The sequence below is a fragment of the Pipistrellus hanaki genome, assembly GCF_964339955.1.
Source record: "Pipistrellus hanaki genome assembly, chromosome: 18".
In the NCBI taxonomy this organism is placed as follows: Eukaryota; Metazoa; Chordata; class Mammalia; order Chiroptera; family Vespertilionidae; genus Pipistrellus; species Pipistrellus hanaki.
Genome location: NC_140520.1, coordinates 2,636,433 through 2,652,500, shown reverse-complemented (window position 1 = coordinate 2,652,500; position 16,068 = coordinate 2,636,433). Strand labels below are relative to the sequence as shown.

The window sequence follows — 16,068 nt, the reverse complement described above, 5'->3', positions numbered from 1 at the left end:
GCTCCGGGCCTCCTCCAGGAAGCCCTGCAGGACCTCCCTCTGGTCCATGCTGCGGGCGGAGAGCCGGCGCCGCTGGGTCAGGGGAGGGCATGGCCGGCGGGAGTCATGGCCGGGCCGGGCCAGGCGGGAAGCCGCTGTGCGCCCCGGAGGAGCGTGTTGAAGGCTGTGGTTTACTGACTTCATCACCAGCCGGAGAGGAAATTAGTACGTAACCCGCCTCTGTGGTCACACAACAAAGCCATCACCTCACTCCCGGGCCCTAGCGCCTTCCTCCTCCAGGGGGGAACCTGGTGGCAACTCGAGTTTTTTAACAAACAAGACACTCGCCGGAGCCTCACGCTCAGCCCCGAGGCCGGTCCGCCCCGTCGCCCTCCGGTGACATGGGCCTTCTCTCGGCAGAGCTCACACTGTTCCCCGAGAGGGGCTGCCCTCCCCGCTCCCCGAGCACCGAGGCCCTGCTGACACCTGTGTCTTCACGTCCTGAATGAACTCTGCCGAGTTCGGCTGGGCCCAGCAAGGGAGGCGGGCCCTGTTGGGAGCTGAGAGGTTTTTCACAAGTTTCTCGTCAGTGTGATCGATGGCAAATCCTGCTTAACGGAGAAACATCTCTGTTCAGAGCTCTGAGGTCTGCCATGTAGCCCTCAAACCCACGCAGTCAGCTGCTCCTGACCTGCTGGCCGGGCCTCACCGGGGCGGGAAGTGCGGCCCCCGTTGGAGAAGTGTTGGGATCTCAGGGCTCCCACGGGCCTCCAGGACTCTCTGAGCCTCAGTGGAGCTCTGGGGATAGAGACGGAGAGTGTCGGTCCATGTAGAGCCCAGGAGCACAGGAGGTTGGTCACAATGTCCCCCGTATGTAATGAAGGGAACTGGGAAGGAAGAGGAAAAGAGCGAGTCAACCACCTTGCCCGCAACAGCTTGGCTTCCAGGACCAAAAGCCAAGAACTATTTCTAGGAAAGACATTTATATTCTACGACGTATGCCTTAGGAAGAAAGGCCATTGCCTGAGGAAGCCACACTCTATGTGTGGCACATGACCCCGTCGGGCAGGCAGGCTGCTCTAAAGAAACTTCCCACGTCTCAGCTCGTCTCCTCAATGGGCACAGACCTACTCAAGAGCAACCCAAGAGCAGCATATCATCTGTCTGAGTACAGAAGTCCCACAAATGTGTTAACAAAATTAGTCTGGGCCTCGCTGGTTTGGCTCAGTGGATAGAGTGTTGGCTTGCAGACTAAAGGGTCTGGGTTCGATTCCAGCCAAGGGCACATGCCTGGGTTGATCCCCAGTAGGAGGTGTGTAGGAGGCAGTTGATCAATGATTCTCTCTCACCATTGACGTTTCTCTCTCTCCCTCTCCCTTCCTCTCTGAGATCAATAAAAATATATTTTAAAAAATTAGTCTGAAATAACCCTGAAGGAAATTCACAAATGTGCTGTCAGGACTTCCTCTAGTTATTAGCAATGCTTTCTGTCTCGCAGCTTATTCACAGTCCCCATAGGAAATGGTGATTCTGAACGCTATTAGGCTCCATCCACTTTGCTGAGCCTTGCCACAGGAAAGGAATGGTCGCTGAGGAATACTGCTTAGAGATCATGTGACGCCCATAGAGAATTTTAATCCCAACCCACACAATAAATTAAAATGGATCATAATTCTTCAACAGTACTTGTTGAGACTAGGGTAGTATTTCTCAAATTATCCCCTTTAGCATTAAAAGAGACTTTCTTGCTGCTCTAAGTAATGCATTGTTTAGTTTGGCTATTTTAAGACATATAAAATACTAGTGGCTCAGTGCACAAAATTCATGCACATTAAAAGGGAATTAATTAGAGGAAATATTTTAATATTGCTATTTGCCCTTTATAATAGAAGCGTCAGAGATGAAAGAAAATTAGTGAAATGTATATAAAAAATCTTCCTCCTGTCAGAGTCTGAGGCGAGCTGGGCCTGGGGCACAGCCTTAGGTCCCCCATCAGGCTCTGCCAGGTGAGCGATGTGGCCTGAGGTCCCCAGTCAAGCCCTGCTGGGTGGGGGGCAGATCCTCAGGTCCTCCGCTCCTGCCTCAGGTCCCTGCTGATTGCTCGCTAAGGCTCATTATGGGAATTTGGCCTCCACTGTGGATGCAGCCATCTTCTGTTACAGAAATCCCACTTCTGCTGTGGGCGCTGCCATCTTATGTTATGGAAACCCCATCTCCACTGTGGGTGCCGCCATCTTTGTGATGGTGTGACAGAATGAGGGTCATTTTACATATCCCCTCTTTATTAGATAGGATGGAGCAATTAAAAAAAAAAAAAATATATATATATATATATATATATATATTATTGATTTCAGAGAGGAAGGGAGAGGGAGAGATATTGATGATAAAAGTGAATCATCGATCAGCTGCCTCCTGCACACTCCCTATTGGGGATCAAGCCCAAAATCTGGGCATGTGCCCTGACTGTGCCCCTCCTGGTTTATGGATTGATGCTCAACCACTGAGCCACACCAGCCTGGAAATAGAGGGCAATTTTTAAAAGGCCAAAATTTAAAGTTCACAGTAAATGAAACTATGAACATGTTTAAATAAAGACTAAAAGTTGTAAAAAAAAAAATCAGTTGTGTAGGTGTTGGGATTAAAAATGCTTTTAAAAATTCTTTTTAATACTACATAATTTTTTAAATTAGAAAAACACACACAAAAATCCATTAATTTGTTCAATAAATTTACTGAGTACCACTAAATGCTTAGCACTACACGAGGGGCTGGGTATACAAGAGTGAACAGCCAGAAAAAGTGAAAAAGCATGCTTAGAGAGTTAAGAAAGCAAAGATGTGGACTTAATTACTGATAAAAAATAAATATATTTCAAAGTAACTTGCTTATTTGCAGAGTAGCAAAGCATAATCCAAAAAGGAAAACGATTTTCTGTATTTGATCAAAAAAGAGATAACAGTTGCAGAATCTGTTCACTCAGAATGTCTTCCCTTCCATCAAAACCAGAACTTTGCTATGAATAAACAAGAAGATACCTAATAAAAACTATTTTCCTCAAGCCCATATTTCAGAACAACCTCTAACTTTCTCCTCTTCTTAGGCAGGGATAAAACGGAGATAGGAATAAGCAAGAAAAATGTGCTTAGATGCCCTCCATAGACTTTCACCCAAAATATTAAGGGTCTGAAAACAGGGTCTTAGCAGAACTTCAGATCTTTTTCAAGCAAGCAGCAATTCGTGGGAGTCCGTTCGACTCTACAACCAAAAAGTATAGAAAACCGTGAAATAACCAAACCTCAAAAACCCACTTAGCTAAAAGGCCATTTCCTGAGCAGACCACTCAAGCGAGCAAACACCAGAGTGAAGGAGAAGAGAACAAAGGTGTTTTATCTTGAACGCATCTAAGCTGCTGCTTACTTTCGCACACTTCCTTTTGCAGGTACTGGAGGGCAACAGACGCACGATGCTTCTGGATGAACGTTCTATTGACTCATTTGTGTCTTGTGGGAAGATCAAGAACAGGGAGGGGAAACAATTCATGCAGAAAGATTGGCATTTTTTTCCAGAATTTACAGTGAGACATTTAAACCAGGGTGGCACAAGCCCTGAGTGAGCACAACAATTCCACGCAGGAAGAGCTGTGTGGACACCTTGCCGGGACCGTCTAGGGTGAGCGCCGGTGGGAAGCGAGGTTCTGAATGAGCCGCCGAAGGGCGAGGAAGGAACACGCGACTGCTCCCTCCAGTGGCTCTGGCGCCTGCTCAGCAGGAAGCCGACAGCAGAGAGGAGTGCCCATGACACTGCCTCCTGTGCCCACGAGAGCAGAGGGTGCCACGGAGGGGAAACAGCAGTGTCACGGAGGCCGGGAGTTGGATGACAACAAAACTTTAACCAAAGAGAATGTCAGGGGAGATCAGGACAAGATAAACTAGTCAGTGGGTGTCTGAGAACCTTCTTCTCTCTCGATGACGGTGGTTCTCAACCTTCCTAACGCCGCGACCCTTCAATACAGCTCCTCATGTGGTGGTGACCCCCAACCATAACATTATTGTCGTTGCTGCTTCATAACGGTAATTTTGCTAGTGTTATGAATCGTAATGTAAAGATCTGCGTTTTCCGATGGTCTTAGGCTCCACAGCAGCGGTTCTGTAGAGAGGGGTTCTGTAGAGCCTAAGGCCATTGGAAAACACAGATATTCTGTAGAGCCCTGCCCATCTTCCAATCTGCTCCTCATCTCCGCAGCCTCCTGAGAGTCTCCAAGCATGTCATTCCAGCTGCTGGCAACTTCAGAGTTTCCCACACACACCACTCAGGGACTCAGAGACTCCCACTCTGCCTTTGGTTTCACAAATACAATCCTCAGGAGGCAAAGGTTCAACCAGTAAGTTGCCATAGAAACAATTTACTTTAAAAAATAAATAAATAGTTTTGAGATACTTGGTGAGGTTTGGTTGGCATCTTATTAAAACTAGAATCAAACCAAGTCTCCTCTTTCTTTTGATGTTCATTCATTCCTTAGGAGTTCCACACACACGCAAGAGGGGTGCTGCAGAAGTGAAGTGTTCCACAAATCATTTCCATTCGAGGACCTTTATTCCAGCAGGGAGGATAAGTACACAAATAACTGTGATTTGAGATCATCCGTGGGAAGGCCATGGACGTGGGACAAACAAAATTTTGAGAAGGCCAGGAGCACTTCTTGTTCAGGATCTGGGTAACCTTCGCAGAGGAAGTGACAGTTGAGTTGGGTCTTAGAAGGTTTCTGCAGAGCCTGAGAGAAAGCAATATAAGACACAGAGGACAGTGGGAGGCAGAGAGCGTAGAGAGTGGCCGATGCACGGGAGTACAGTACTGGTTATGTGGAGGACTCTGGAATGAGAAGCCTAAAAGGGCAGTTGAGGCCAGAGCCTGGAGGAAATTGGACCCGGGCCGAAAAGTCCTGCTTTATTTGGTGGGTAGTGAAAAACCACTGAAGGATATCTTTTAACAACTTTATTGAGGTATTACTGACATCCAATAACCCGTACATTTCAAAGTATACAATTTGTTAAATGTTGATGTGCGTATATATACCCATGAAGCCATCAGCACAATCAAGATAATGAACATATCTAATCTAATCAAAAGTTCTGATGAAAGGTTTTAAGAGAATGGCAATCAAAGCAATGCTTTGGGGAAAAGTTTCTTGGTTTTTAAAAAATCTTTATTGTTGAGAATATTACATTTGTCCAGTTTCCCCCCACCCCATTGGCCTCATCTAGCCATGCCCCCTCACCCCTCGCGCCCCCTTCTCCCACGCCTTCACCACACTATTGTCTGTGTCCAGGGTTATGCATATATGTGCATACAAGTTCTTTGGTTAATCTCTTCTCACCCACCTCCGACTTCCCTCTGAGATTCCTCAGTCTGTTCCATGTTTCTCTCTCTGGGTCTATGTTGTTCATCAGTTTCCACATATGAGTGAGATCATGTGATACTTGTCTTTCTTGGACTGACTTATTTTGTTCATCAGTTTCCACATATGAGTGAGATCATGTGATACTTGTCTTTCTTGGACTGACTTATTTGCTTAGCATAATATTCTCCAGGTCCCTCCAGGCTGTCTCAAAGGGTAAGAGATCCTTCTTTCTGATGGCTGCATGAAATTCCATGGTGTAGATGTAACACAGCTTTTTGTCCATTTGTCTACTGATGGGCCCTGGGCTGTTTCCAGATGTTAGCTATATTGTGGTGCTAGGAACATAGGGGTGCTATATGTCCTTTCTGACTGGTGTTTCAGGCTTCTTAGGAAATATTTCTAGAAGTGGTATCACTGGGTCAAATGGCAATTCCATTTTTAATTTTTTGAGGAGACTCCACACTGACTTCCATAGTATCAGGCTGCATTCCCACCAGCAGTGTATCAGGGTTCCTTTTTCTCCACATCCTCACCAGCACTTGTTGTTTGTTAAGGTTTTTTGATTTTATTTATTTTTTTATTTTTTTAATAAATGCTCCCTTCTGGAAAAGTTTTGGAAGTCTTATAATCTCCCTCAGTGGCATATATAATTTCAAAATGAATTACGGTATAGCATATTTAAAAATGGATAAAATCATGAACAAAGGAACCACAGCTTTGGTTGGTCTGGGGGCAGACTGTGTACAGGACAGGCTGGAATGGGACAAGCCTGGGACAGGAGGATTGATGAAAGCTTAACTACAGGCTTTACTAATAGCCTAGGCAGGTGGTAATAAACTCTTACAGGAAGAATCAGAACAAAGTGGAAGGAATATGTGAGAAAGTAGAAAGTTGGATGAGTAGAGCTGGGGAGAGGGAGAAGGGAAAACTGATGGAGGTGTTGAGCCAGCTGGATGGCAAGCAGGAAGAGTATGGGAGTACGAAGGGTATACAGAAATAAAGAATGAGAGTTTGCCGAAGCTGGTTTGGCTCAGTGGTAGAGCGTCCGTCTGCAGACTGAAAGGTCCCAGGTTCGATTCGGTCAAGGGCATGTACATTGGTTGTGGTCACATCCCCGGTAGGGGGTGTGCAGGAGTCAGCTGGTTGATGTTTCTCTCTCATCGATGTTTCTAGCTCTCTATCCTTCTCCCTTCCTCTCTGTAAAAAATCAATAAAATATATTAAAAAAGAAAAAGAAAAAAAAGAATGAGAGTTTGTGGATACGGATGTTGGAAAAATTGACCCCTCATTTACCCCTCACAAGAATCCTGTGAATCAGTTACCAAATCATCTCTATTTTAAATGTGGGAACTAAGGCACAAAGAAATTGGATTACTTACCCAATATCACATGATCAATCTATGGTGAAATTAAATTGTGAAAATCAGACAACCTGAATGCATTCCTTTCGTTTCTTTTTTAATATATTTTTATTGGTTTCAGAGAGGAGGGGAGAAGGAGAGAGAGATAGAAATAACATCGATGAGAGAGAATCATTGATCAGCTACCTCCCACATACTCTACACTGTGGGGATCGAGCCTGCAACCTGGCTATGTGCCAGGGTCAGAAATCGAACAGTGACCTCCTGGTTCATAGATTGATGCTCAGCACTGAGCCACGCCGGCCAGGCTGATTTAAAAAAATATATTTTTATTGATTTCAGAAAGAAGAAAATTATGTACATTTAAGGTATACAATGAAATGATTTGATAATGTATGTATATATAGTGAAATGATCACCACAATAAGGTTAGTTAACACACCCATCACCTTACATAGTTACAATTTTTTTTTTTGTAAGAACTTTAAAAAATCTACTCTCTTAGCAACTTTCAAATATGTAAATGGAGTCACCATGCTGTCCATTAGATCCCCAGAACTGTTTCATGTCGTAACTGGAAGTTTGTACCTTTTGATTCCCTTCACGATAGCCCCCAAACCCCCCTCTGCTGCCCCTGGCAACCACCAGTCTGTTCTGGTTCTATATCATTTCACTGAAGTTTCTCGTGCTGCAAATTGGTTCAAGTGCACAGACATTAGTCAAAGTGAAAACAATGACTTCGTTTAAGAGGTCAAAAACCACAAAACTTACCATGCTGAGGTTATAGTAATATGAGGGACAAAAGAATACATCAAGTATCTTCAATTGGAAGGAGGCGGGGGGAGCTAATTTCTACCAAAGAGAAACATGAAATCTTATTTCTGGCTTACTAACCTATTGTGATTTATCCAAGAACAGAGGAAATGGCCTACTTTGAAAAAGTCAGAATACATTCGCAGGACTGTGTCTTTATTTCTCTACAGATAGCTGGCTGGCTGAAGAGAGGGGATGTGGTTAACTCTGTAAACTTTAGCCATAGACATTAGCACCTCTTTAAAAATAGATACAGCAGTGTTTTTCTTCCTGAACTAATCTGGTTGCCCAGCTTTGGATGAAGAAGTCTAAGTACTTGATGACTGCCTGCTAATCTATGAGCTTAGTAAGGACTATTCTGAGATATAGACCATAGAAACCATATGCTTTGCTTCCAATTACCTCCTCTCACTTGTGCTGGGGCCATGGGAATGTATACCCTCTCCGGAGTCACAAAATGCTCTAATTTGCTAAAAGTCTGGAGAAAGTGTAGACTATGTAAGAACTAACATGCTCAAACTACAAGTTATTCTAGCTGCACTTGTGTTTGCCAGGAATTATCACGATGCAACAGGGTTTAAATTACTCAATGATAAATGTCCATTTAGCTTCACAGCAGAGGTCTGCAAATGTAAATGGCCAAGAGTAAATATTTTAAGCTTTCAGGGGCCATAGGGTGTCTGCCATAACTACTCAACTCCGCCATAGCCATGGGAAAATAGTCATAGATGGTACGTAAACAAGTGAGTGTGGCCACATTCCAATAAAACTTTATAAAAAAAAAAAAAAAAAAAAAGCAGCAGGCCGGATGAGCCTGTGGGCTTCAATTTGCCAACCATAGCTCTAAAGTGACAGTTCTCTTGCCAAAACCGGTTTGGCTCAGTTGATAGAGCGTTGGTCTGTGGACTGAAAGGTCCCAGGTTCGATTCCGGCCAAGGGCATGTACCTTGGTTGCGGGCACTTCCCTGGTAGGGGGTGTGCAGGAGTCAGCTGGTTGATGTTTCTCTCTCATCGATGTTTCTAGCTCTCTATCCCTCTCCCTTTCTCTCTGTAAAAAATCAATAAAATATATTAAAATAATAATAATAATAATAATAATAATTAAAGTGACAGTTCTCAAATTCGAACTATACTTCAAGTCACCCGGAGAGCTGGTTAAAATGTAGGACCTCAGACTCTGACCGCCCCTTACAGGAGCAGAATCTCCGGATGGGACCTGGACACCAGGTACGGTCCACAAGTGACATGTGCCCCCTCTGAAGTCACTGCGGCATGCCGCTGGCTTCCTCTAAGGCGCGATGGCCCTCCTGTCCTGATGTGGCCAGCGCTTCCTGCACGTTCTGTGGCAGAAAAAAGTCAGCAACGTTTTCATCTTTCTTTGACCTTTCTAATAGAGGGGCAACCTTCTCGTTCCCCTTCCAACCTTGAAAAATGCACAAAATAATTCTGCTCGGATCAAATTAACATGAAACTGAGACGGTGGATTTAAAAGAAAATCTTCACTTAAAGTAACAAGATTTCCCAACCCCAAGTCTCTTGTGGCTGCAAAATCAGTAGAGAAGATTCTCACCGAAGACAGAGCTCAGTCTGAAGGAAGAGTTTGCTGTGTGCTCCCTCCTCCCCAAAATGGCGCCAGCGAATGCCTGCCCTGGCATTCCACCGCCAGCAAGGCACTGCTTTGTGAGGTCTTTGCTTCAACAGAACCTCTTAAAACTCACAGCAAAACAGACAGTACAAAATCTCTGTGGACCTCTCAAAGCTGCTCCCCACTTTATCAACAGAAAATAAATGATCCGCTCAATGGATAGAGACTGAAAGGTCCCGGGTTCGATTCCGGTCAAGGGCATGTACCTTGGTTGCGGGCATATCCCCGGGGGGGGGGGGGGGGGGGGTGCAAGAGGCAGCTGATCGATGATTCTCTCTCATCAATATTTCTAACTCTCTATCCCTCTCTCTTCCTCTCTGTGAAAAATCAATAAAATAAAATCAATAAAATATATTTTAAAAAAAGAAAAAGAAAAGAGCAAATTTGCATTATTAAAAAAGAAAAGAAATGATTCAACTAAGTTCAGTTCTGTCCAAAAATGGTTTTTTATTTGGTTGTTTCCGTTTTAATTGCCAGAAATCAGTCACCTGGTCAGTCAAAGAGGAAGGGGTGTTCGGGCCGGGAGAGAGTGCTGCCTCTTCTTCAGCTCTCCAGATTTTCCTAGAAGGACAGGAATAGCCGACAGTCAGAGGGATGCTCGTCAGGAACTGCCTGAGGAACTCCGGAGCGGCCTGCAGGTCCCACCAGGGAAGGCAGCTCTTGCTGGGCCGTCTGCGGGCCCTGGCGGGGAAGGGAGGTGCTGAGAGCAGACGGTCTAAGGAGGACCGAGCCTGGGCTTAGGACACCTCGTGTAGTTATCACCACAGCAGACACCGCTCACTCACCAGCCCACAAAGGGAAGCCAGGCTGAGATTAGAACTCAACCCGTATACTTTATAGATGGGTAAGGAGTAGAAATCTGCTTTAGATAGTTAGCGGTCAATTTTTTTAGGCAGCATGACTCTGGAGTCCAACCTCCACAGGCTGAGCTTCTGAATGTTCCCCTTTTCCATGGAAAATCCTGGCATTTTCAGCAAAGTAGAGAACCATTTTCCTGCTTGGTTTCCAACTTACAGAAAGAATCATAAACCGGAGTCCCGGATGTTGGTTGCAAATGGCTAGCAACGCCGGGGGCCCCAACGCACTTACCCAGCCTCCCTGGCCCCGGATGAACTCCTGGACGGCGCTGTTCCCATTGATCATGTCGGTGATGGAGGCTGCCACCTGTCTGGCCCTCTCTGGAGCCAGCTGGACCACACGTTCAAGCAGCTTAAATGATACCGCCACAAAGGCCGTCTCATAAGCTAAGCTGGCATTCTGGGCACACCAGGCCTTGCTGAGAGATTTCACCGTGTTCGGAAGGACAGCTCCTAACTGGGGAGAAACATAGATGTATCAGTGGAGTTTCACCAAAAAGTGCAGGAGGCTGCAGGTACAGAATCTACTAAGCAAGTGTTGCCCAGAGAGTGGCCAATGTCCACTCGTTGTATCTAAGGTAATGTTGGGGAGTAAATGGACAGGCTTTTCTCATTTTAATGTCTTATTTATTGTAATGACTATCAGAAAAACCAGAAGTAGCCCATCAGATCCATTATTTCAGATATTATTGCCTAGGATGAACCAAATGATTGAGAGACAAAATGCTTTGAAAGAAAATTATTAAGTACATGACAGTATAGCTGGTTATCTTATTTAAACGACTGAAGTCTGGGAAGTTATAAAATAAAAAAAATAAAAATTAGCCTTCCCCAAAAAATTTGTCCAAAAGCCATTTGGTCCCAAAATTTGGCCTAGCTGGTTCGGCTCAATAGATAGAGTGTTGGCCTATGGACTGAAGGGTCCCGGGTTTGACTCTTGTCAAGGGCATGTACCTTGGTTGCAGGTTCCAGTGAGTGCAGGAGGCAACCAATAGATGTGTCTTTCTCACATGGATATTTCTCTCTGTCTCTCCCGCCCTTCCACTTTCCAAGAAATTAAGGAGGTACTCAGAAAATAACGGGGACATGCCAAAAAGAAATAGTCCAGATTGAAAGGACTTCACTGGCCAGAGCTGGGTAAGGCTTTGAGCATTCAAATAAACAATGACAGTAACAGATTATAACGCATTGAATAAAGTAGAAATTCAATAAAAGAAAAAAAAAAAACGTAAATCTATGTTGATATAAAATATAAATGAATGATTGAAATTTTGATGAGATATGGAATTTTTTACATGGTTTCAAAGTTCTTCTCTATAAAACAATTGGTTACAAAGGTGAAAAGAGTAACTTTATGGTGGAGAAGCCTTGCAGACACCATTGGGAATGATCCAATTTACCACCAGTAATGGGACCAACGGAAATCAGTGCCACTTAAGAGAATAACACTTTTATGATTTTCCAAAGGTACATACCCTAAATCTATTCAAGAGAAACATCAATCACACCCAAGTTAAGGGACAGTCTACAAAATAAATGAGCCATAATCTTCAATGTCAAGTCATGAAAACCAGTGAAAGACTAAGAAGCTCTTGCAGAATGAAGAAGACTAAAAGGATATTAACAACTTAATGCAATATCTGTGAATCTGGCCTACATCTTTCTGCTATTAATGAAATCATTGGGACAATGGGCAAAATTTGAATGGGATCTTAGGATGAGATGAAAATGTATCCAGGATAACTCCCTGGTTTTGATGGTTAGATTGTGATTATATTAGAGAATGCCCTTGCTTCAAGGAAATATAAAAGGATTAGGGGGTGATGGAATACCATGTTGGTTACTTACTCTCAAATGATTTAAGAGGGTAATTCTTTGTAAAACACAAGCAACATTTCTGGAGTTTGAGGCTGTTTCAAAATAATTTTAAGCCCTAGCCAGCTTGGCTCAGTGGATAGAGCGTCAGCCTGCGGACTGAAGGGACACAGGTTCGATTCCAGCCAAGGGCATATGCCTGGGTTACAGACTTGATCCCCAGGGGCAGCCCATCAATGATTTTCTCTCATCATTGATGTTTCTATCTCTCTCTCCTTCTCCCTTCCTCTCTGAAATCAATAAAGAAATACATTTTTAAAAATAATCTTAAAATGAAAAATAGATTCAGTTCTCAGCTACTGAGGAAAGCATCAGTGTGAGCAACTAGGAATAGTAAGGCTAGTCCTGCCTGAATGTATAGTAGGTATACTACCTATACTACATTTATTTTATTTATTTATTTATTTATTTATTTATTTATTTAAAAATATATATTTTCTTGATTTTTGTACACAGAGGAAGGGAGAGAGATAGAAAGTCAGAAACATTGATGAGAGAGAGTCATCGATCAGCTGCCTCTTGCACACCCACTGCGGGGGATATGCCAGCAACCAAGGTACATGCCCTTGACCAGAATCGAACCTGGGACCCCTCAGTCCCCAAGCCGACGCTCTATCCATTGAGCCAACCCAGTTTCGGCTATCTATACTATATTTAGTAGGAAGAATAAAGCATAATGGTTTTGGAATCAGTCTGGGTTCAAATCCTAACTTCAATAACTATTGCTTAGGGATATAAAGTTCAGCATAGGGAATATAGCCAATAATATTGTAATGACCATATATGGTGCCAGGTGGGTGGTGGAAACACCAAGGGGAACATTTTGTAAAGTATGCAATTGTCTAACCACCGTGCTATGTATACTGTAATGGAAAAATAAATGTTAAAAAAGAAAAGAAAAAAAGAAGCTACTTATTGTATAACCCAATTAGTTTTTTCCCTAGTTCCCAGTTCCCTTTCTGCTTAAATGGGTATCAAGCCAGAAAATACTTTCTGGAGACATCTCATGTATCAGGCACTGTTCTAGACTGTGTGAATGCTGCCCTGAACAAAATGTGTTAGGTGTCCGCCCTCACAATGTCACATGCAGAGAGGGAGAGGTTGTGCTTTGAACAACAGTTTCTATAATGCCTCACAAAGTGGTGTAAGGCTTAAATCTGATAATAAGTGTAAAGCATTAGCAAAATCCCCTGATACGTGGTAAGTGAAGAAATCATATTAACCATCACTATTGATATTAATCAGCAACATTACAGAATATTGTAATATTCAACACAGAGCCCAAGTGCTTCTGAAGTAACGAGCGTTCTGTTGAAGAATACACCCTAGTGGGCTCCTGTACCACTGTCCCTCATTGCCTCAAACTTGTCCACGGCCTGTCCTTCCTAATGGAATGTCATGCTGGGGGAAAACGGTGCCCACACCCAAAAACAGAAGCATTAAAGCAGATGCATAAAAGAATGAAGTGCTTAATATATGCTCTATGCCACCAAGCACAGCTCTGACAAAAAAACAAATGTTAACGATGTGAAGGCTGACCACCCTATGCCCATTTCCATCTCAATACCACTTAGCCTCTGCTTGACTCCTAAAGAATCGGCCATCAGAGAATTCCTGGGGTATCTTCCTGGATAAATATAAGTCCCCAAATCTTTCCCAGAACACTTCCGGTCACCCCCCTAGAGGAGCGGTAAGAAAAGGGCGTCTGAAGTAGGGAAACAGCAGCAAACGGAAAGCAGTGGAAAGCTGACCTGTCCCCGAACGGATTCTGCGATGACACTTCTGGCCGGCGCTTCCAGCTCCTCGTTGAACTTGTCCCCCAACATCCGAAGGCGACCGGCAATGATGGCCACGTCGAAGGAGCTGCACTCCCCTAGAACAGAGGGTCCCAATCACATCTGTCGCAGTGTTTGAGGGGAGGGCGGGTCCCAGGAACCTGAGCATGGTAGAAAGGTCTCGAGAATTTTAAACAATCTGGGCATCACTTTCTCCCAAGAACATCTTCGGTGTTCTGTCCACATCAACAGTCAGAAAGTCTCCCTTTGAGGGAGATCTGGGGGAGATAAGAGATCAACCGAAGGACTTGTATACATGCATATAGGTACAACCAGTGGACACAGAACTCTGGGGAGGGTGGGTATGTATGCAGGGGGGTGGGGGGGGCAATGGTAAAATATGTACACAGATAATAATTTAATAAAATAAAATAAATAAATAAAAGAAAGTCTCCCTTTATTCAGAATCCATTTCCCGTCCATAAAGATGCAGGTATTGCCCAGCCTGCTGGCTCAGTAGTTGAGCGCTGACCTATGAACCAGGAAGTAACAGTTTGATTTGCAGTCAGGGCACACGCCTGGGTTGCAGGCTTGATCCCCAGTAGGAGGCGTGCAGGAGGCAGCTGATCCGTGATTCTCTCTCATCATTGATGTTTATCTCTCTCTCCCTCTCCCTCCCGCTCTGAAATCAATAAAAATACATTAACAAAAATAAAGATGCGCGTATTGCTGAAAGCTTCGAGTTTGCCTATTGAAACTTAAATGGAAATAAGAAAACATGCCTCCATTCTCCTGCAATCACCACCGCGCACCAGGAGCCTTACCTGAATCTGCTTCAAGTTCGCCTCCTTCATCATGTAGGTCCCGGGGAGCCGCCAGCGAAGGTAGGCCTAATAAATCTCTGAGGAGAAAGTCCACGATGCATTCTGTCTGCTCCTCAAAGGTCTTGGGAGTCTTCATTTTAGATATTTGCTGCCAAGTTTTGCTTTTCCACCAGACAAGCAGTTTTCAGTTCAGCGGGAAGTCAGACACACTGGTAAGCGAGCAGTTGTGTCTGCCTCCTGTAAAGTTCCCTGGTGGGACCCAGAATCCTTAGAGCCTTTCCCACCCCTTCCTTCAGAAACAGGTGCTCAACTGAGTGGGGCCGCTCTGAAGAGCTGACCATCCAGAACTGGGAGATTTGCTGAAGACTTTCGGTTCCTTTTCTCAGAACCACACCCTCAGCAGTATATCTCAGATTAATGTATAACTACAGTGAGGTTGCCAATTTTGCAGTGAGATACAGTTGAGAAAGAGCCTCTTGTGCCATTTCATGAAGAAATACTTCCTTTATGGGTCTTAAAGAAGAAAGGTTTTGAAGCTTAACAGACAGGCATGCAACTCAATTATTTGCCTCTGTCATACAGTGATCATTTACTGAGTAGCAATGTGTAAGGAACTATACTTGGCACTATAAAATAACACAGAAAAATGACAAAGTCTGCATCCTCATGGAGCTAAAGTGTACTTTAGCATGAGTGACAGATGTTAAGTAAGTAATCACATAATTGCTGTGCTTATTGAAATTCAGTGTGTTATCATATATAATAAAAGGCTGCTGAAACCAGTTTGGCTCAGTGGTAGAGCGTCGGTCTGCGGACTGAAAGGTCCCAGGTTCAATTCTGGTCAAGGGCATGTACCTGGGTTGTGGGCACATCCCCGGTAGGGGGTGTGCAAGAGGCAGCTGGTCGATGCTTCTCTCTCATCGAAGTTTCTAGCTCTTTAGCTCTCTCCCTTCCTCTCTGTAAAATATAAATAAATTAATTTTAAAAAAAAAGGCTAATATGCAAATTGTCCCCTCCCCGAGGAGTTCGACCGGGAGTTCAACCAGGGGGCAGAGCTGGCCAGCCAACCGCCCCGGCCTCTCCCCGCAGCCAGCCCAGCCCAATTGGCCCTGATTGGGCCAGGCCACTTGGACCTCACTCTGCATGAATTCGTGCACCAGACTTCTAGTTAGTGTATAAACGGGAAACAAACCTAAGGGGTTAGGAAAGCTTCCTTGAAGTAGTAACATCTGAGATGAGCTCTGAAGGACAAATGGTATTCATTTTAAACACACACACAACCTTGGGCACTTGAGGCATTGTAAATGGAGATGATGCAAAGTATTTCACGGGGACTAACTAAGATAATGTTATGTGGAATGACCCAGCAGGGTCTGACATGCAGTACACATTAAATGTCCTCCTTTCAGCCCCAGGCCCAATGACCAGGACGAAAGGGATCTGGGACCCACTCTTTAAGAGGATTAGGTAGCATGTTCCTAAAAGGGTTAGACTCCCCCACTGTTTCACAAGGTCTCAGGATTGGACACTTGCCCACA

The 16,068-nt window shown here is 44.3% G+C and overlaps 2 protein-coding genes across 12 annotated transcripts in view; both read right to left on the bottom strand.

Moving 5' to 3' along the window:
• The window catches only part of PTPN22 (protein tyrosine phosphatase non-receptor type 22), a 37,733-nt gene extending 37,319 nt beyond the window's left edge, over positions 1-414 (bottom strand). For all 11 annotated transcript variants that reach the window (XR_014793367.1, XR_014793368.1, XR_014793369.1 and 8 more), the window contains exon 1: positions 1-414. This exon is cut by the window's left edge and continues 39 nt beyond it. Coding sequence is in view for 7 of the 11 variants with exons in the window: in XM_084866179.1 (XP_084722305.1) it covers positions 1-183 (183 nt within the window). In the remaining 4 variants the exon portion in view is untranslated.
• A 9,212-nt stretch (positions 415-9,626) lies between these two features.
• On the bottom strand, positions 9,627-14,950 carry BCL2L15 (BCL2 like 15). The gene is made up of 4 exons (XM_084866301.1): positions 14,531-14,950; positions 13,683-13,804; positions 10,289-10,513; positions 9,627-9,760 (listed from the first exon to the last, which is right to left on the bottom strand). Exons 1-4 carry the CDS (start codon positions 14,664-14,666, stop codon positions 9,743-9,745), a joined length of 501 nt encoding a protein of 166 aa, XP_084722427.1. The 5' UTR covers positions 14,667-14,950; the 3' UTR covers positions 9,627-9,742.
• Between the last annotated feature and the right edge of the window lie 1,118 nt (positions 14,951-16,068).